The sequence below is a fragment of the Leucoraja erinacea genome, chromosome 3 (assembly GCF_028641065.1).
Source record: "Leucoraja erinacea ecotype New England chromosome 3, Leri_hhj_1, whole genome shotgun sequence".
Classification (NCBI taxonomy): domain Eukaryota; kingdom Metazoa; phylum Chordata; class Chondrichthyes; order Rajiformes; family Rajidae; genus Leucoraja; species Leucoraja erinaceus.
Window position 1 is genome coordinate 104,771,839 of NC_073379.1, and position 17,377 is coordinate 104,789,215.

At 46.9% G+C, this 17,377-nt stretch overlaps 1 protein-coding gene across 1 annotated transcript in view; it reads left to right on the forward strand.

Annotated features, from left to right (window-relative positions):
- The first annotated feature begins 5,271 nt into the window (after positions 1-5,271).
- Positions 5,272-17,377, forward strand: part of LOC129695903 (arrestin domain-containing protein 3-like) — a 42,472-nt gene continuing 30,366 nt past the window's right edge. The window contains exon 1 of the mRNA XM_055633350.1: positions 5,272-5,719. Coding sequence (XP_055489325.1) covers positions 5,473-5,719 — 247 coding nt within the window. The 5' untranslated portion in view covers positions 5,272-5,472. The remainder of the gene's footprint in view (positions 5,720-17,377) is intronic.

Below are 17,377 nucleotides of genomic sequence, written 5' to 3' on the forward strand. Positions count from 1 at the left end.
CAATGTTCAAGCCTGCAGGCTGCAGACTCCCCAGGCGTAATATGAGGTGCTGTTCCACCAATTTCCGGTGTTGCTCGCTCTGACCATGGAGGAGACCCAGGACAGAGAGGTCGGAGTTTCTCCATCACCCGCTGAGTTTCTCTAGCTTTTTTGTGTACCTTCGATTTTCCAGCATCTGCAGTTCCTTCTTGAACAGTAAGATGGAAAATAGTAAGATTAAACGAGAGCTTACCAGTTTGAAGTTTGATCTGTATTTTATGACGCGTTACGATGAGGGATTACGTGAAGAACCCGCTCAGCACGCATGCGCGGCATACTTCCAAACAGCGGTGTGGAATCACAGATAGACACAGTTATTGAAGTAAACATAGTAAAGAAAAGGAGACATCAGTTTACTAGTTTGACCTATATTATGAGGGTGGGAGCGGAGGGCACATAATCCCTCATCGTAACTCATCATAAAATACAGATCAAACTTCAAACTGGTAAGTTCTCGTTTAATCTTACTATTTTACTTCGGAGTCGCATGAGTGACTACGTGAAGACTTCAAAGCTCTGTGATTTCAAACCGTGTAACAGTTTTATTTCACTCACTGCCGAAGTTCTTGAGGGAGGAAGTGTGTTATTGTAACCAACCAATGAATCTGTTTTTCGAGAAACAAAAATGGTATTTAATAACAATAACAAATTAATTGCTCCCCCGGGCTAAAATTAAATATTTGCAGTTTGTAAAAAATTTCTGCAAACAAGTCAGGTTTCGTCAACGGCTTATTCTAAAAAATTTCTGAATGTCGTTTCCCTCGACCATTCTGCTGTCGTCAGAATATGGTCAACCGCTACGTCCATTCTTTCGGCCGTTGATGTAGACGCTGCCCTGGTGGAATGAGATTTGAAAAAAGTTAGTGTCTATTCCGGCAGCCTTTAGTACTTGCTTGAGCCATCTTGCAATGGTTTGGCTCGTTACCCGGCCATGAGGTTTTTTATGGCTGACCCATAAGGCTTTTTCACTCCCTCTGATGTTATAGGTTGTGTCTATATAATATAGTAGATAGGTCATGACACACAACCGCGGCTCTGGCGGGTAAGCCCGGAACACCACAACTGGATTGGCTATACCTGGCCTGCTCTGTTCTACCAGACCCTGGATGATGAACGAGATCTGGTCTGGGGTGGTCACCATGTTGTCCAGTCGCAATCAATGGAGTGACTGGACCCTCTGAGTGGATACAAGTGCCATCCACATGAACGTTTTCAGGGTAGTTTGTTCGAGGCTGAGGGATCTGGCTGGTGGCCATCCACTGAGGTACGTCAGGACCACACTGACATCCCATAAATGGGTATACCTTGGTCTAGGGGTTTGATGTTATAGATGCCCTTCATTAATTTGACCACCAGTGGATGGGATCCCATCGGCTGTTGTCCTGGTGCTGGTTTCAAATAAGCAGACAGGGCCAGGGCACTCCTTGCTGTGTTGACGGCACTGTAGCTGATTCCTCTTTGTGGTGTAGGTAGGCCAGGAACTCCAGTGCGTTGGTGACTGTCGCTGTTGTGTACGTGGTCCCTGTTTCCCGACAGTACTTCTCCCATTTCTTGATGCTGGTTAAGTACTGCTTCTTAGTGGATGTTCGAAAGGGATGCTGACATGGTGTTGATGGTTTGTTCTGACTTCAACAAACATGTCATGCAGTATTGGGATCCATGGCTGTGTAGGCCAGTCGGGTACTATCAAACCCTGATGCAGAGTCCATCTGTAGTTTTTCGTAGTACCTGACTGATGAGGCAGAAGGGAGGGAAAACATAGAAGAAGGAATTTCCCCAATCCAGCGTGAAGGCATCTACTACCGCTGCTGCCTCTGGGTCTGGTTCCCAAGCAACATGCATAGGTATCTGGTGATTTAGCCTTGATGCAAATAAATCGATATCTGGCGTGCCATATAGCTTGATAATTTTTGCAAATACTTTGGGTTTTACATCCATTCGATGTTGTCATTGAATTTGCGTGACCTGGTGTCTGCCACTGTATTTAGCTTACCTGATAGGTAAGTTGCTGACAGCCAAATATGTCTTTTTGACACACCATTGCCAAATTGTGTTGACCAATTTGTCGCATGATAACGATTTTATGCCTCCCATATGGTTAATGTAGGCCACCACCGTAGTATTATCCATTTGTAACCGTACATGCAGTGATGCATATTTGATGTATATGCTTTTAATCCATAAAAGGCACCCAACATCGCTAAATAATTAATGCCCCGTGTAAGTAGTAATGATGACTTTAGGTTAGTCCATCTACCACCTGTTAGATAATGATAGGGCTGAAACTATGCCAACTGTTTTGATATAGTTTCAGTGGGTAATTTCATGACCCAATCATAATGACCTGCATGATATTTTAATGCCTGTACCTTTGCTCTTTGTAGATTTTATAATGCAATGGTCCGAATTGTGTAACCAGGAATGCTGCTACCATTTTCCCAATTACTCTTGCTGCTTGTCGAATAGTTGTTTGCTCGTTGACCATTAAATTGTGGCATAATTGTGCCAATTCAACCGTTTTGTCTTTTTGCAAGTTACAGTCATATGGACTGAATTAATTGTGAAGTCTAAGTAGTCCATGATAGTGGATGGCTTCAACTTTGATTTATCTGGATGTAAAACAAACCCCAGGGTTTTGAAAACTGTTTTGTAGCTGAAAAACAGCTGACATAGCCAATTCCATGGTCTTCTTATTAGTTTTGCCAGGGCTGGTTTTAGTATCTTGACGAATAACCTTGAGCTGACCTGACGTTACCCCATGGGGTAATGCTTTAACTGGCATAGTTGCCCCATCCAGGTAAATTTTAGGTATCTGCGTAGATCCTTTTGAATGGGTACTGAATAGTAAGCATATTTGAGGCCAATGCTTGCCATAAAGTATCCTTTGAAATTAGATTCCTTATTTTACATATTCTTGTAGGCACCAGACCCACCTACCTCCATGGATATGGGCATTTCTTCTGTCTCTTCCCAGACCAGCGAGTCTGGCGCATTGTCTGACATGGCGGTGATGTTGGGGGGTGGCGCATTTTCCATGGGGTCCTGCTCTGGGCCGTGGTCTGAAAGACTCCCGGGCATAAAAAAATGCGGTCCCCGAGCTTTCACCACTCCCATATGGTAGACGTCGACTGGTGGACGCGATGGGGTGCTGCCGCTTGGGTATTGTATTTTTGGGGTTTGCTCGTCCTGGGGCCTGCCCTCATGAGGCCGAAGGTTTTTACTCCCATGAGGTTTTTTTGCCAAAGAGCAGTGAGTCTGACTCAGTGGCTGGAGTTTAGCACAACCCAAATTAGGGATTTAGGGCAGGTCTTATGATTTATATACGGAGGTAACTTATCTCGCTCTGCGTGTTGCACAACAGTGCATGAGTGATTTGTTAGTTAGTGGTCATCTCCGTATTGTCCACAGAAAACGAGCAAATGGTGTGATGGCTGACGTCAGGAGCCTGAGGATCTGCTGCAGTATCAGCTCCTGGTCCGAGTATTTGTCCCGACGTGCCCCCAGATTTGGCTGTTGACTGCCGGCACTTCGAAGGACTATAATTTATTGGAGCTGTACATTTTAAAGCCTCATTAACTACCTGCTCCTGTAGGTGCCTGTCAGATAGGTGGTCAATGCTGGCCATTAGTTTTTAGGCTCCAATGGCCTTCCTGCACGTGGGGTAGCCACGTAGCGGTCCACACACACCCAGCAGCTCTTCCTGTTCCTGCACCCCTGGCATACTCCCGAATTCTTCAGCCAGCGACCCCCTCTTCATGACCAGCCCAGCCCTGGTCACCCCAAAGCTAACCACACTAAGGAGGAAGCGATGGGCAGTGCCTAGGCACTGTGGAGGGTATGTCTGAACCCTCCAGCGAGACTGCCCCTCACGTAGCGTGTCTCGCAGGAGCTCCTGCTCCAGGAGCCGCTCCAGCGGCTCAGGCGGCTGTCTCTCTCCCATGCGGGTGGAGAGACGTCCCGTCCGACAAGTCGGAAGCCACCGGCCAGATGCCTCTTCAGATGGCTAAACATCCAGCCCGCAGCTCAGGCACTAGCGGGACTGGGCTCGGCGCGGTGATGGGGATAGCGGAGCGCCCGGTAATTGTTCCTACCGCCTGTTGCTGCCCCCCCCCCTGCAATGGAACGCTCCTCCCCTGCAGTCGAGCGGGGGACAGGTTCTTCTAGAGCTTCTGTGCCTTGTAGAAGCGAGAGCGCCCCTCAAGCAGCGCGTCTCGCAGGCACCTGCTCCGAGAGCCGCTCCAGCGGCTCAGGCGGCTCTCTCTCCCCCGTGCAGATGGAGAGACGTCCCGTCCGAAATCGGGAAAACACCTGCCAGATGCCTCTTTGGGTGGCTATGCATCCAGCCCGCTGCTCAGGTACTAGCGGGCTGGGCTCGGCACGGTGTCGGGGAATAGCGGAACACCAGGTAAACGCTCCTACCGCCTGTTGCTGCTCCCCTCCCTGACGGAAAACGTTCCTCCTCAAACGGGGGACAGTTTTGTTCCAGAGCTTTTTTCTCTGCCTGTAAAACACAAGCAGAAAAAGGCTCCCCTGTAATAGAAACCCGACCTGAGGGTACTCACCTGACGGTCCGTTTCATTCTGTAGCGGGAGTGCCTAACTCCCGTTGCAGCCGCTGTTGCACTGCTGGCGTTAATGCCGTGCCTGCGCGCTGAGCGGGTTCTTCACGTAGTCACTCATGTGACTCCGAAGTAAAATAATGTTTATTTTTCTATACTTCCACTTTATTTATATTTGAAAAGTTTTCTACTACTTTTTTAAATTGCAAAGTCTTTGATCAGATCCTCAAAATTAATCTTACATAGCACATCTGCGTCTATACTTAGTAGAGATAAGGCATCCAGCCTGCCTTGTTGCATAGTTGTTCTGATCATATAAACCACCGAATGTTATTTTAGCAAGTTTAAAGTGATTTCTTTTGTGCCATTTCTGTGGTGCTTCGCTTCCCTTCCCTTGCTGCCCTTAGCACGTGCTTATTTAGCTTAATGGTTAATCCAGCCCTGGTGGTGTGCAAAGATCTTGCTATAAACTCTGCTATAAGATCTTTGGTGGTGTGGGTTCTTGATGATGTTGGCTGCCTTTTTTGAGGCAGCGCCTCCTACAGATCCCATCGATGGTATACATTTTATACAAACTCATTGTAATAGACTTGAAATAGGCAAACGCCTTTCAGTGGGTTGTTCAATTTAAACTTCACCCCCAAAAAAATGAGAGGATCGGAAAAGACATTTTCTTCACTGTCATATCTTTTACTAAATGTTTGAACTTTGGAATAATAATTCTTCGGAGCGGAATTAGAATGTAAATATAGACTGGCAGCTTGTCACGCAATGTTCAGCCTCGCACCCGCCCTCAGAGTCTTGTGTGCTGTTCGCTACTGGGCGGAGGGAGCTGGTCCCGGGACTGTCTCTCTCTGTGCACTGTGACCACAGCCATGGGCAGGGTGAAGTCTTTAGCGATCGTCTACGACCGCCCTACCTACTCCTGTGGGCAATGGGTCTCAGGTCGCATTGTAGTGGAGCTCACGGGTCGCACCGAGGTGAAAGCGCTGAAAGTCCACGCCAAAGGCGAGGAGTTTGTGCGTTGGACAGAAAGACATGGCACTGGGAAATCCAAGCGCACTCGGGTGTACACTCAACAGCTGAGATACTTCAAGCACAAGTACCTGATGATTGGCACGGGTAAGTGAATGAGCCCCCCCTCGCTTTGCACACACACACACACACACACAGCCACACACACACACAGACACACACACACACACACACACACACACACAGACACACACACACACACACACACACACACACACACACACACACAGAGACACACACACACACACACACACACACACACACACACACACACACACACACACACACACACACACACAGCCACACACACACACACACACACACACACACACACACACACACACACACACACACACACACACACACACACACACACACACACAGCCACACACACACACACACACACACACAGCCACACACACACACACACACACACACACACACACACACACACACACACACACACACACACACACACACACACACACACACACACACACACACACACACACACACACACACACACAGACACACACACACACACACACACACACACACACACACACACACACACAGACACACACACACACACACACACACACACACACACACACACACACACACACAGCCACACACACACACACACACACACTATACAAACAAGCTGGGTGTAAAGGGTTTTACACCCCAGAGTAACATAGCGTGGGCTGAGTTCGGCGCTGCAAACAAAGACAAAGGCATCGCCCTGCCGCCTCGAAACACTTGGTGTGTGTTATGATTGCTGGAAGGCTTGATCATGAGTCACTGCTGTTGGGATTTCTCTGTTCAGCCGGTCCTGACTTGTCAGAGCTGGGGCCGCAAATCAACGCCTCACACTCTGACAAAGATCCCGGAAGAAACATGGAGTTAGTTAAAGGGCCCATCATATCCGTGTAAACCGTGGGCGTCATGTGAAATAACACAAACAATATCCCGTGAGATGATATTACATCGGTATCCGAGGGGAAATCGTGGCCTGAAGAGAGAGTCGCCAGTGTTGTGTAGGAAGGAACTGCAGATGCTGGTTTAAACCGAAGATAGACACAACATGCTGGAGTAACTCAGCGGGACAGGCGGCATCTCTGGATAGAAGGAATGGGTGATGTTTCAGATCAAGGCCCTTCTTCACACTGATTATAGGGGGGTTGCGCGTATGGTCACTGGGTCATAGGGCATGACGCTCAATCCATCTGGAGGACATCAATACTTCCGGTATATGTTATTAATGCAAGAAACGAGTGCTTTCCTACCTGTTAAAAAATGCCAAAATGTTGAATTTTTGCGCTGAAAAATATTGTGGAAGTCGGGGTAAGTGTGAGAGACGTGTACCCAACTTCAGAATTCCAAAAGTGAAACGAAATGAAGGTAAAGAGAAGCGAGAGCAGAAGGGACAACAACAGCTAAAGTGCTTGGTAAACATTGGCTGTGCAGATATCGGAATTGAAAATATTGGGAATTATCGCGTTTGCTCACTGCATTTCATCAACAGTAAGGCATTATTTGTGTTTATTCTTAATCCCTTTGGTATCTACAAAGTCTCAGAAGTGATAAATCTGGCTGTAAATTTTGCTTCAGAGCCGTTTTCATTTTGTATGTAAAAACCCACTTGAAAACCATGGGCGATGTAAAAATTTTACAGCCAGATTTATCACTTCTGAAACTTTTTAGATGGCAAAGGAATTAAGAATAAACACAAATAATGCCTTACTGTTGATGAAATCCAGTGAGCAAACGGCACTCTGTCTGTTGTTGTCCCTTCAGCTCTCGTTTCTATCTACCGTCATTTCTCCTCACTTTTGGAATTCTGAAGTAGGCTAAATGTCTCTCACGCTTACCCCGATTTCCATAATTATTTACAGCGCAAACATTGACAATTTCGGCGGGTTTTAACGGGCCCGCTATGCTGGAAACAATGGTAAGTGCATGCACCCATGACTGCATCCCTAAGAATGGCTCCAACGCCATCATTAAATTTGCCGACGCTAAACTGCATTTTGTTGTACCCATACTTGTATCTGTGCAATGACAATAAAGTTGAATTGAATTGAATTGAATTGAACCTGCAGTTCATCGCGTGTACTCCAGTTGGCGTAACAAAGCAACAGTACGGGTCATGGGTCGTGACCCGGCTGCCGTGCAACCTCCCTATTGTCATATGTCCCAAAAACGGAACAGTGAATTCTTTACTTGCAGCAGCACAACACATTATGTAAACATGATATTTTGTAAAGCCCATAAACATAGGTCCATTAACCTAGGATTTACTATTTATTCATTTGGAATACTTTCATACTTTCTGTGTGTAAGTCACAACAGTCCTTCTGATGTGCGGCATTACGATACGATATCTCTTTCTCCCTGAGGGAATTTGATCCGCCAACATTCATAAAAACACAAAATTCATAAAACATGGAAGTGACGAGCGGAAAGGCTTGGGGATGTGCACAGATTGGGGAGGAGGAGGGGAGGGGGGGGGTCAGTCTCGGTCTACCCCACGACCGATGGCAGGTGTGAAATGAGAGAGTGGTCAGGGCAGCGATGGTTCTTGATGATGTTGGCTGCCTTTTTGAGGCAGCGCCTCTGACAGATCCCATCAACGGTATACATTTTATACGAACACATTTTAATAGGGAGGTTGCACGGCAGTCGGGTCACGACCAATGACCTGTACTGTTGCTATGCTACACCAACTGGAGTACACGCGATGAACCGCAGGTAGGCACTGACCATTGTTTCCAGCGTAGCGGGCCCGTTAAAACCCACCAAAATGGTCATTTTTTGTGCTGTAAATAATTATGGAAATCGGGATAAGCGTGAGAGACATTTATCTTACTTCAAAATTCCAAAAGTGGGGAGAAATTATGGTAGATAGAAGCGAGAGCTGAAGGGACAACAACAGCTAAAGTGCTTGGCGAACATTGGCCGTGCAGATATCGAGATTTAAAATATAGGGAATTATCGCGTTTGCTCACTGCATTTCATCAACAGTAAGGCATTATTTGTGTTTTTTCTTGATTTCTTTGGCATCTAAAAAGTTTCAGAAGTGATAAATCTGGCTGTAAAATTTTAAAATCGCCCATGGTTCTCAAGTGGGGTTATACATACAAAAATAAATCGCTTCTGCAGCAAAATTTATCATTAATGGGTGGGTTTTGAATTACATTTTACTCAGACAAGGAATGGCATAATTGTTAGCTGTTAATTGGACATAATCAACCTCAGCAAATTGACAATGTCCTATTGATAGGGAGTGGGTGTTTAAGCTGTATTTTAACATTTTATTATTTGACAATAGATGCAGGAGTAGGCCATTGAGCCCTTCGAGCCAGCACCGCCATTTAATGTGATCATGGCTGATCATCCCAATCAGTACCACGTTCCTGCCTTCTCCCCATATCCCCTGACTCCGCTATTTTTAAGAGCCGTATCTAGCTCTCTCTTGAAAGCATCTAGAGAACCTGCCTCCACCGTTCTCTAAGGCAGAGAATTCCACAGTGCGACTCCTGCATGCTCCAATTTCCTCTTGCATTCCACAGACAGTGGGGTGGGGTGGGGGGGAGGGGGTTAATTGGCAATTGGCTACTGTAGCTAATAATGTAGGTGAATGGGGAAAATGAAAGAAAGAGCTGGTGAGAGAAATGTAAATGGCGGGGTAAGTCAAAACTGTGCCCTCCAGTTGCAGAGAGTTGAGAAACAAACCGACTGTAAAGTCAGTGTAGAGGGGAAACTACAGATGCGGGTTTACACCGAACATGTGCTGGAGTAACTCAGCGGGACAGGCAGCATCTCTAGAGAGAAGGAATGCAACTACATTTAAAGTAGCTCTTCCTTCCCAATAACCCTTTCTGGCTAAAGCCCTCCCTTCACCACCTCCAGTTTAAATTCCATTTGGAATATTTTGGAGGACCAAGAAACCAAGAATGGGTGGAGTAATTTCTTCAGAATGTAAAGTGCCTCTCTGAGCAGCGACATTGGCGTGTAGAAACAAGACCGGGCAGATAGATACTGGTTAATACACAAAAGGATGCAGAGTGCTGGAGTAGCTCAGCGGGTCAGGCAGCATCTCTGGAGAGCATGGATCGGTGCCGTTCGTTTCGGGTCGGGACCCTTCTTCAGACAGAGCTCACCTGTCCCGTCTACCTGTAACCTGACACAAAGGCAGCGAGTTCTCCCCGTGGAATGACAAAGCCCCATGTCCCGTCTTGTTATGGGTAGGGCCATGTCTAAGTAGCAATGTTACAACATGTTGAGATTTCAAAAATCAAGTCTGCAATTTATCCCATCAGAGAAAGCATAAAAAGAAGTTTAATTTGACGCCTAATTCACTTTCATATCTTCAGTATTAAAAAAAGTTCATACTTGGAAATTAGCATCTTGTTCCCCAACGGGGCTTGCTGTCTCTCCCTTCGGGGGAATGCGACTTTTTTGTCGTATCCCCCTTCTCTGCCTCCGTCTGCGCTGAGGCCTAATGGCGGAGCTGGCGACCTCTAGGCTCCGGAGGCAGCCTGTCAGGACTCGCCCTGGGCCCGCTCCCGTGAGGTCGGCCCAGCTCGGGGCTGGAACGGCGCTCCCGTGAGGGGCTGAGACGCTCCCGTCGGGGCGGCCCAGCCCGAGGGTAACGGCGCTCCCGTCGGGGTGGCCCAGCCCGAGGGAAACGGCGCTCCCGTGAGGGCGGCCTGGCGCGGGGCTGAGACCCTCCCGTGAGGGTGACCCAGCTCGGGGCTGGAACGGTGCTCCGGTGGCTGAGACGGCGTGAGGGCGGCGGCGGCCTGAGTCCGGGGTTCGTCCGCGGGCCAGTGCAGTTCCGTCAACAGCTGCGTCCGCTGGACTGGAGGGCGGCAGCTTCGACCACCGCGGTGTTTGATCCGGCCCGTTTGCGGAGCTCGGTGAGCTGCGGGACTGACTTACCATCGCCCGGTGGGGTATCGCCTCAGCGCAGAGGGAGAAGAGGGAAGAGACTGCAGCCCTAAGATTTTTGCCTCCATCACAGTGAGGAGGTTCTTGGTGGACTCACTGTGGTGGATGTTAATTTGTGTTTACTGCCTGTTCTGTTGTCTATTATTGTATTATTGTATGTATGACTCTTGAACATCAAAAAAAAACGAAGGAGCTGATCATGGACTTTAGGAGGGCACATCATCCGAGGACGTACACTCCATTGAGGATAAATGGGGATCCTGTGGATAGGGTGAACTGTTTTAAATATCTGGCAGTCCACATCTCCGAGGATATGACATGGGCATCACACGCCTCAGCACTCGTGAGTAAGACAAGGCAGCGCCTTTAACACCTCAGGCAATTGAGGAAATTCAGAGTGTCTCCGAGGATCCCCCAGTGCTTCTACGCAGCGTCGGTGGAAAGCATCTTGTCCGGAAACATTACCATCTGGCTTGGGAATTGCTCTGCCCAGGACAAGAAGGCTCTGCAGAGAGTAGTGCATTCGGCCGAACGCACTATGGGAACTTCACTTGCCCCCCCCTGCAGGAACCATACATCAGGAGGTGCAACTCCAGAGCCAACAATATCATGAAAGACCCCTTCCACCCCTGCAACGGACTGTTCCGGCTGGTACGGTCAGGCAAACGCCTCCGTTGCCATGCGGTGAGAACAGAGAGGTTGAGAAGGAGTTTCTTCCCAGAGGCCATTCGGACTGTAAATGCCCATCTCACCAGGGACTAACTCTACTGAACGTTTTTCCTTCCATTATTTATTATGTAAAGGTATATGTGTGTTATGATTGTGTTTATAGTTTGTTTGTCTTTTTGCATGAAGTCCGCGAGCATTGCCACTTTCATTTCACTGCACATCTCGTATGTGTATGTGACAAATAAACTTGACTTGACTTGACTTTCGTTCAGACTGAAAGGTCTGAATGACAATAAAGGAAATTCAATTCAATTCAATGACATGCCTTTCTGCCCACTACTTTCCCATTAAGAATGTCCTGTAGATTCCATTTCTTAATAAAAGGATAATCTTTTTAACTAGCCTAAGTATCCAAATTACAAACTAATCCCATTCACCCGGGAATTCACAATATAACATGATTTTTAAATATCACTGTCACAAATTTATATGCCAGATGGAAGGTATTTAATGTTTAATTCCCATAAATTAATCCAGAAACATCCTCTCAAAATATAATCAAAATTGTTGTTTTTTTTGCACTATACATGTGACTCAAACTGTTGTGAATATTTAGTTTAAAAATAATGATCATGGAGCGAGAAGTGGAGAGGTGAGGAAGTCCGCCTCATACAGGCAGTACAAAACGGCATTTTAATCCCGCCCCCCCCCTTCCTCAAAGGCGGCAAAGCCGCGCATACAGCCAGTGGCAGAACTGCAGCACTGTTTGTTTTGTAACATTGTTGTAACCACTGTTGCAAAACATGACGTGCTGGAGGATTTCAGCTCGTCAGGCAGCTTCTGTACAGAGAGAATGGTTAGGAAATGTTTCGGGTCGGGACCCATCTTCAGACTCTCTCCCCATGCGCTGCCTGACCCACTGAGTTCTTCCAGCCCTTCGAGTTTTGCTCAAGCAGGGTGGTGAATCTGTGGAATTCATTGATTGCTACAGGAGGTTGTGGTCCGTGGAGACCAAGTCAATAGATATTTTTAAAGCAGAGATAGATAGATTCCTTAATCGTACAGGTGTCAGGGTTATGGGGAGAAGGCAGGAGAATGGGGTTAGGAGGGAGAGATAGATCAGCCATGATTGAATGGGAGAATAGACATGATGGGCCGAATGGCCATTTCCACTCCCATCACTAATGACCTTATGATTCAACCTTCTGTGGTCCCTCGTTTCTCTATTTTAAAGTCCCAGTGTAGAATAAGAAATCCTGGGAGAAACATAGAGTCAGTGGAACAAACTACTCCCTGCATCCTGTGAAATATCATTAATCAAGAGGCAAAAATATCCTGCAACACAGCATTTATTATGATATTCATTTCTGATTTTTTTCTGGAAACCTCAGCAGTCTTCATAGTGTGTGGTGTTACATTCAGGGGGAACTCTGAACGCTGCACTCACAGCCACTCAGGTAAACATAACAGTGCGATAAGAACCAGTCTGAAGAAGGGTCCCGAAACGTCACCTATTCCTTTTCTCCAGAGATGCTGTCTGACCCACTGAGTTACTCCAGCTTCTTGTGTCTATCTTGAGTGGTAAGAAAGAACAACAGATGCTGGTTAATACCAACAGATTGTTAATGTTTTGGGTCAGGACCCTCCTTTAGTCTGCTGAAGAGGCTTCTGACCTGAAAAGTCACCTATTCATTTTCTCCAGTGTTGCTGCCTGACCTGCTGAGTTACTCTATAACAAAATGCCGGAGTTACTCCATAACAAAATGCCAGAAATGCAGATGCTGGTTTAAAAAAAAGACACAAAGTGCTGGAGTAGCTGAGTGGGTCAGGCAGCATCTCTGCGGAAACATGAATTAGTGATGTTTTATGTTGGGACCCTTCTTCACACTGTCTGAAACATAGAAACATAGAAAATAGGTGCAGGAGTAGGCCATTCGGCCCTTCGAGCCTGCACCCTTCAATATGATCATGTGATCATGATCAGTCCATGACTTCAGAATTAGGGACAGAAGTTTAGGGGTATATGTACGCTGAGTGGTGGCTGTGTGGAATGAGCTTCCAGTGGAAGTGGTGGAGGCAGGTTCCCCTGATCCCTTTATGGCCACAAGGGCCACATAGGGCCTAACTCCCTCTGTAATTGCTAATATAGTTTATATCAATGCCCTTCTCTGGCACTCAACTCCCTCTTCTGTAGCAGAGAATTCCATTCAGATTCATTCCACTTTCTGTGTGAAAAATGTTTTTTCTCATCTCGGTCCTAAAGGATTTCCCCCTTATCCTTAAACTGTGACCCCTTGTTCTGGACTTCCCCAACATCAGGAACAATCTTCCTGCCTCCAGCCTGTCCAACCCCTTAAGAATTTTGTAAGTTTCTATAAGATCTCCCCTCAATCTCCTAAATTCTAGTGAGTACAAGCCGAGTCTGAAGAAGGGTCCTTACTCGTAAATAACCTATCCATGTTCTTCAGAGATGCTGCCTGTCCCGCTGAGTCAATCCAGCACTGTGTGTCTTTTTTTTTAAAGAGGGTATGGAATTGGCAGATATATACTAGTGTGGTCTGGTAGCTGGTTAACACAGAGGGGACAAGGAGTTGGAATAAATAAGTCATTATCAGGTTGACAGGCTTCAATCTTTTGGGTATGTTAAGATCAGTGCTTAACTTCAGCTATTCACGGCTTACATCAACAATCTTTCCTCAGAGGACCAAATACAAGATTTATCAGTTTGCTAATAACATGAATCTTGCTGGGAATGAAACAGTGATGGAGGCATGCATCAGTGGCTTTGGCTGTATATGGCCAGACTGAGTGATTAGGCAACTACAGGCTAATGGGGTGCTATATGGAAATTGTGAGGTTATAGACAATAGATGAAAGGTGCAGGAGTAGGCCATTCGGCCCTTCAAGCCAGCACTGCCATTCAATGTGATCATTGCTGATCATCCCCAATCAGTACCCCGATCCTGCCTTCTCCCCATATCCCCTGACTCCACTATCTTTAAGAGCCCTATCTAACTCTCTCTTGAAAGTATCCAGAGAACCGGCCTCCACCATCCTCTGAGGCAGAGAATTTCACAGACTCACACAGTCTGTGAGCAAAAGTGTTTCCTCGTCTCCGTTCTAAATGGCTTACTCCTTATTCTTAAACTGTGGCCCCTGGTTCTGGATCCCCCAACATCGGGAACATGTTTCCTCCCTCTAGCGTGTCCAAGCCCTTGACAATCCTATATGTTTTAATAAGATCTCCTCTCATCCTTCTAAACTCCAGAGTGTACAAGCCCAGCTGCTCCATTCTCTCAGCATATGACAGTCCCGCCATCCCGGGAATTAACCTTGTAAACCTACGCTGCACTCCCTCAATAGACAAAAGGGTGTCAATATGGAAAGAAGTGGAGGAGAGAAATCTAAATCCGAAAGGAGGGATATGGGTGACACTGGGTGGTGTCATTGAGGCTGCTGCCTCGCCAACAGTCTGTTTGTCCGCTCTCTGTTTTTATTATTTTAAGTATGTGTTAAAAGGATGTTTTAATGTTTCTTGGTCTGTTCCAAGTGTGTGGGGGGGGAGAATTCTGGCAAACTGTTTTTCAATCACTTACCTCGACAGAGATTCAAATTTTCTCCGTATCGAATCTCACCCCCCCCCCCCCCCCCCCCCCCCCCCCCCCCCCCCCCCTCCACGGCCTAACAACGTGGAGAGGTGCGGCCTTTCCTGAAGACTGGCCCGGTGCTTCAAGCCGTGTGTGCGGCGCGGACTTTAACATCAGGAGCTGCGATCCTTTGCCAAGGACTGCGGAGAGCTCCAACCGTGGCCCTGTGGACGTTAACACCATAAGCCCGCGGTCTCCGGTAAGAAAAGGCCAACTCGGGAGCTCCATGCCGCAGAGTGTTCCAATCCGTCCCGACCCCGGAGTTTCCATCATCCCGACGCGAGGGCTCAGACATCGGACAGTCAGCAGCGGCGAATGCGGAGGGTTCAGAAGCCCCGACCACGTGTGAACAAAGGAGGAAGATGATTGAACTTTATTACCTTCCATCACAGTGGGGAATGTTTGATTCCACTGTGGTGGATGTTTATGTTACATTTTATTTTATGTGTGTATCATTGATTTTCACTTAATATGGCTGTGTTAGCTTTCATTGCAAAAGGATTTGAGTATAGGAGCAGGGAGGTTCTACTGCAGTTGTACAGGGTCTTGGTGAGATCACACCTGGAGTATTGCGTACAGTTTTGGTCTCCAAATCTGAGGAAGGACATTATTGCCATGGAGGGAGTGCAGAGACGGTTCACCAGACGGATTCCTGGGATGTCAGGACTGTCTTATGAAGAAAGACTGGATAGACTTGGTTTATACTCTCTAGAATTTAGGAGATTGAGAGGGGATCTTATAGAAACTTACAAAATTCTTAAGGGGTTGGACAGGCTAGATGCAGGAAGATTGTTCCCGATGTTAGGGAAGTCCAGGACAAGGGGTCACAGCTTAAGGGTATAAGGGGGAAATCCTTTAAAACCGAGATGAGAAGAACTTTTTTCACACAGAGAGTGGTGAATCTCTGGAACTCTCTGCCACAGAGGGTAGTTGAGGCCAGTTCATTGGCTATATTTAAGAGGGAGTTAGATGTGGCCCTTGTGGCTAAGGGGATCAGGGGGTATGGAGAGAAGGCAGGTTCGGGATACTGAGTTGGATGATCAGCCATGATCATATTGAATGGCGGTGCAGGCTCGAAGGGCCGAATGGCATACTCCTGCACCTAATTTCTATGTTTCTATGTATGGTAACTCATATTTCACTGTACCTCAATTGGTACATGTGACAATTAAATTGAATCTTGAATCTTTAATCTTGGGTGGAAAAGGTCCAAATTACTAAGCCCAGGGAGAAGCCGATGTTTTCACGGGTGGAGAGCTAGGTTTGCGAGATCATATTACTACTGAGTAATTCACTTTGCTGAGGACGGAAGCTGGATTTAAGTGCAGGCAAGCTAGTCTTGGCAGTTTGCCCCACAAGCTTCAACTGGGAAAAGGCGTTGCATTGATCATCGCAAGCCTTGTCTTCTGCTCGCCGCTCAGCGGAGGGAGAGGTCCCGGGACAGTCTCTCTCTGCACGGACCCGCAGTCATGGGTAGGGTGAAGACTTTATCGATCGTCTACGACCACCCGACCTACTCCTGCGGGGAATGGATCTCTGGGCGCATTGTGATGGAGATCACGAATCAAACCGAAGTGAGAGCGTTGAAAATCCACGCCAAAGGCGAGGCGTACGTGCAGTGGACCGACAACAGCAATTCATCCGATTCTAACCGATCTGAGGATTTGCCTCAGCAACTGAGATACTTTAAACACAAGTACATGCTGATTGGGTCGGGTAAGTCACTGTGCCCTCGCAGCATAGAGTTTATAAACAAGCTTGACTGTAAAGTGGAGGAGGGAACGACATGTGCGCTAACTCAGCTGGACTGGTCTCGACTACCTTATGTGGCAGAGAATTCCAGAGATTCACCACTCTGTGGGAAAAATGTTTTTCTCATCTCGGTCCTAAAGGATTTCCCCTTTATCCTTTATACCATCTTCTGTAGTCCCTCGTTTCTCTATTTTAAAGTCCCAGTGGAGAATAAAAGATCCTGGGGGAAGCATAGAGTCAGTGGAACAAACTACTAATGTGAAATATTATTAATCAAGAGGCAAAAATAACCTGCAACACAGCATTTAATATGCTATTCATTTCTGATTGTATTTTGGAAATCTCAGCAGTCTTCATAGTGTGTGGTGTTACATTCAGGGGGAACTCTGAACGCTGCACTCACAGCCACTCGGGTAAACATAACACAAAGTGTAATAAGAACCAGTCTGAAGAAGGGTCCCGAAACGTCACCTATTCCTTTTCTCCAGAGATGCTGTCTGACCCACTGAGTTACTCCAGCTTTTTGTGTCTATCTTGAGTGATAAGAAAGAACAACAGATGCTGGTTTATACCAACAGATTGTTAATGTTTTGGGTCAGGACCCTCCTTTAGTCTGCTGAAGAGGCGTCTGACATGAAAAATCACCTATTCATTTTCTCCAGAGTTGCTGCCTGACCTGCTGAGTTACTCCATAACAAAATGCCGGAGTTACTCCATAACA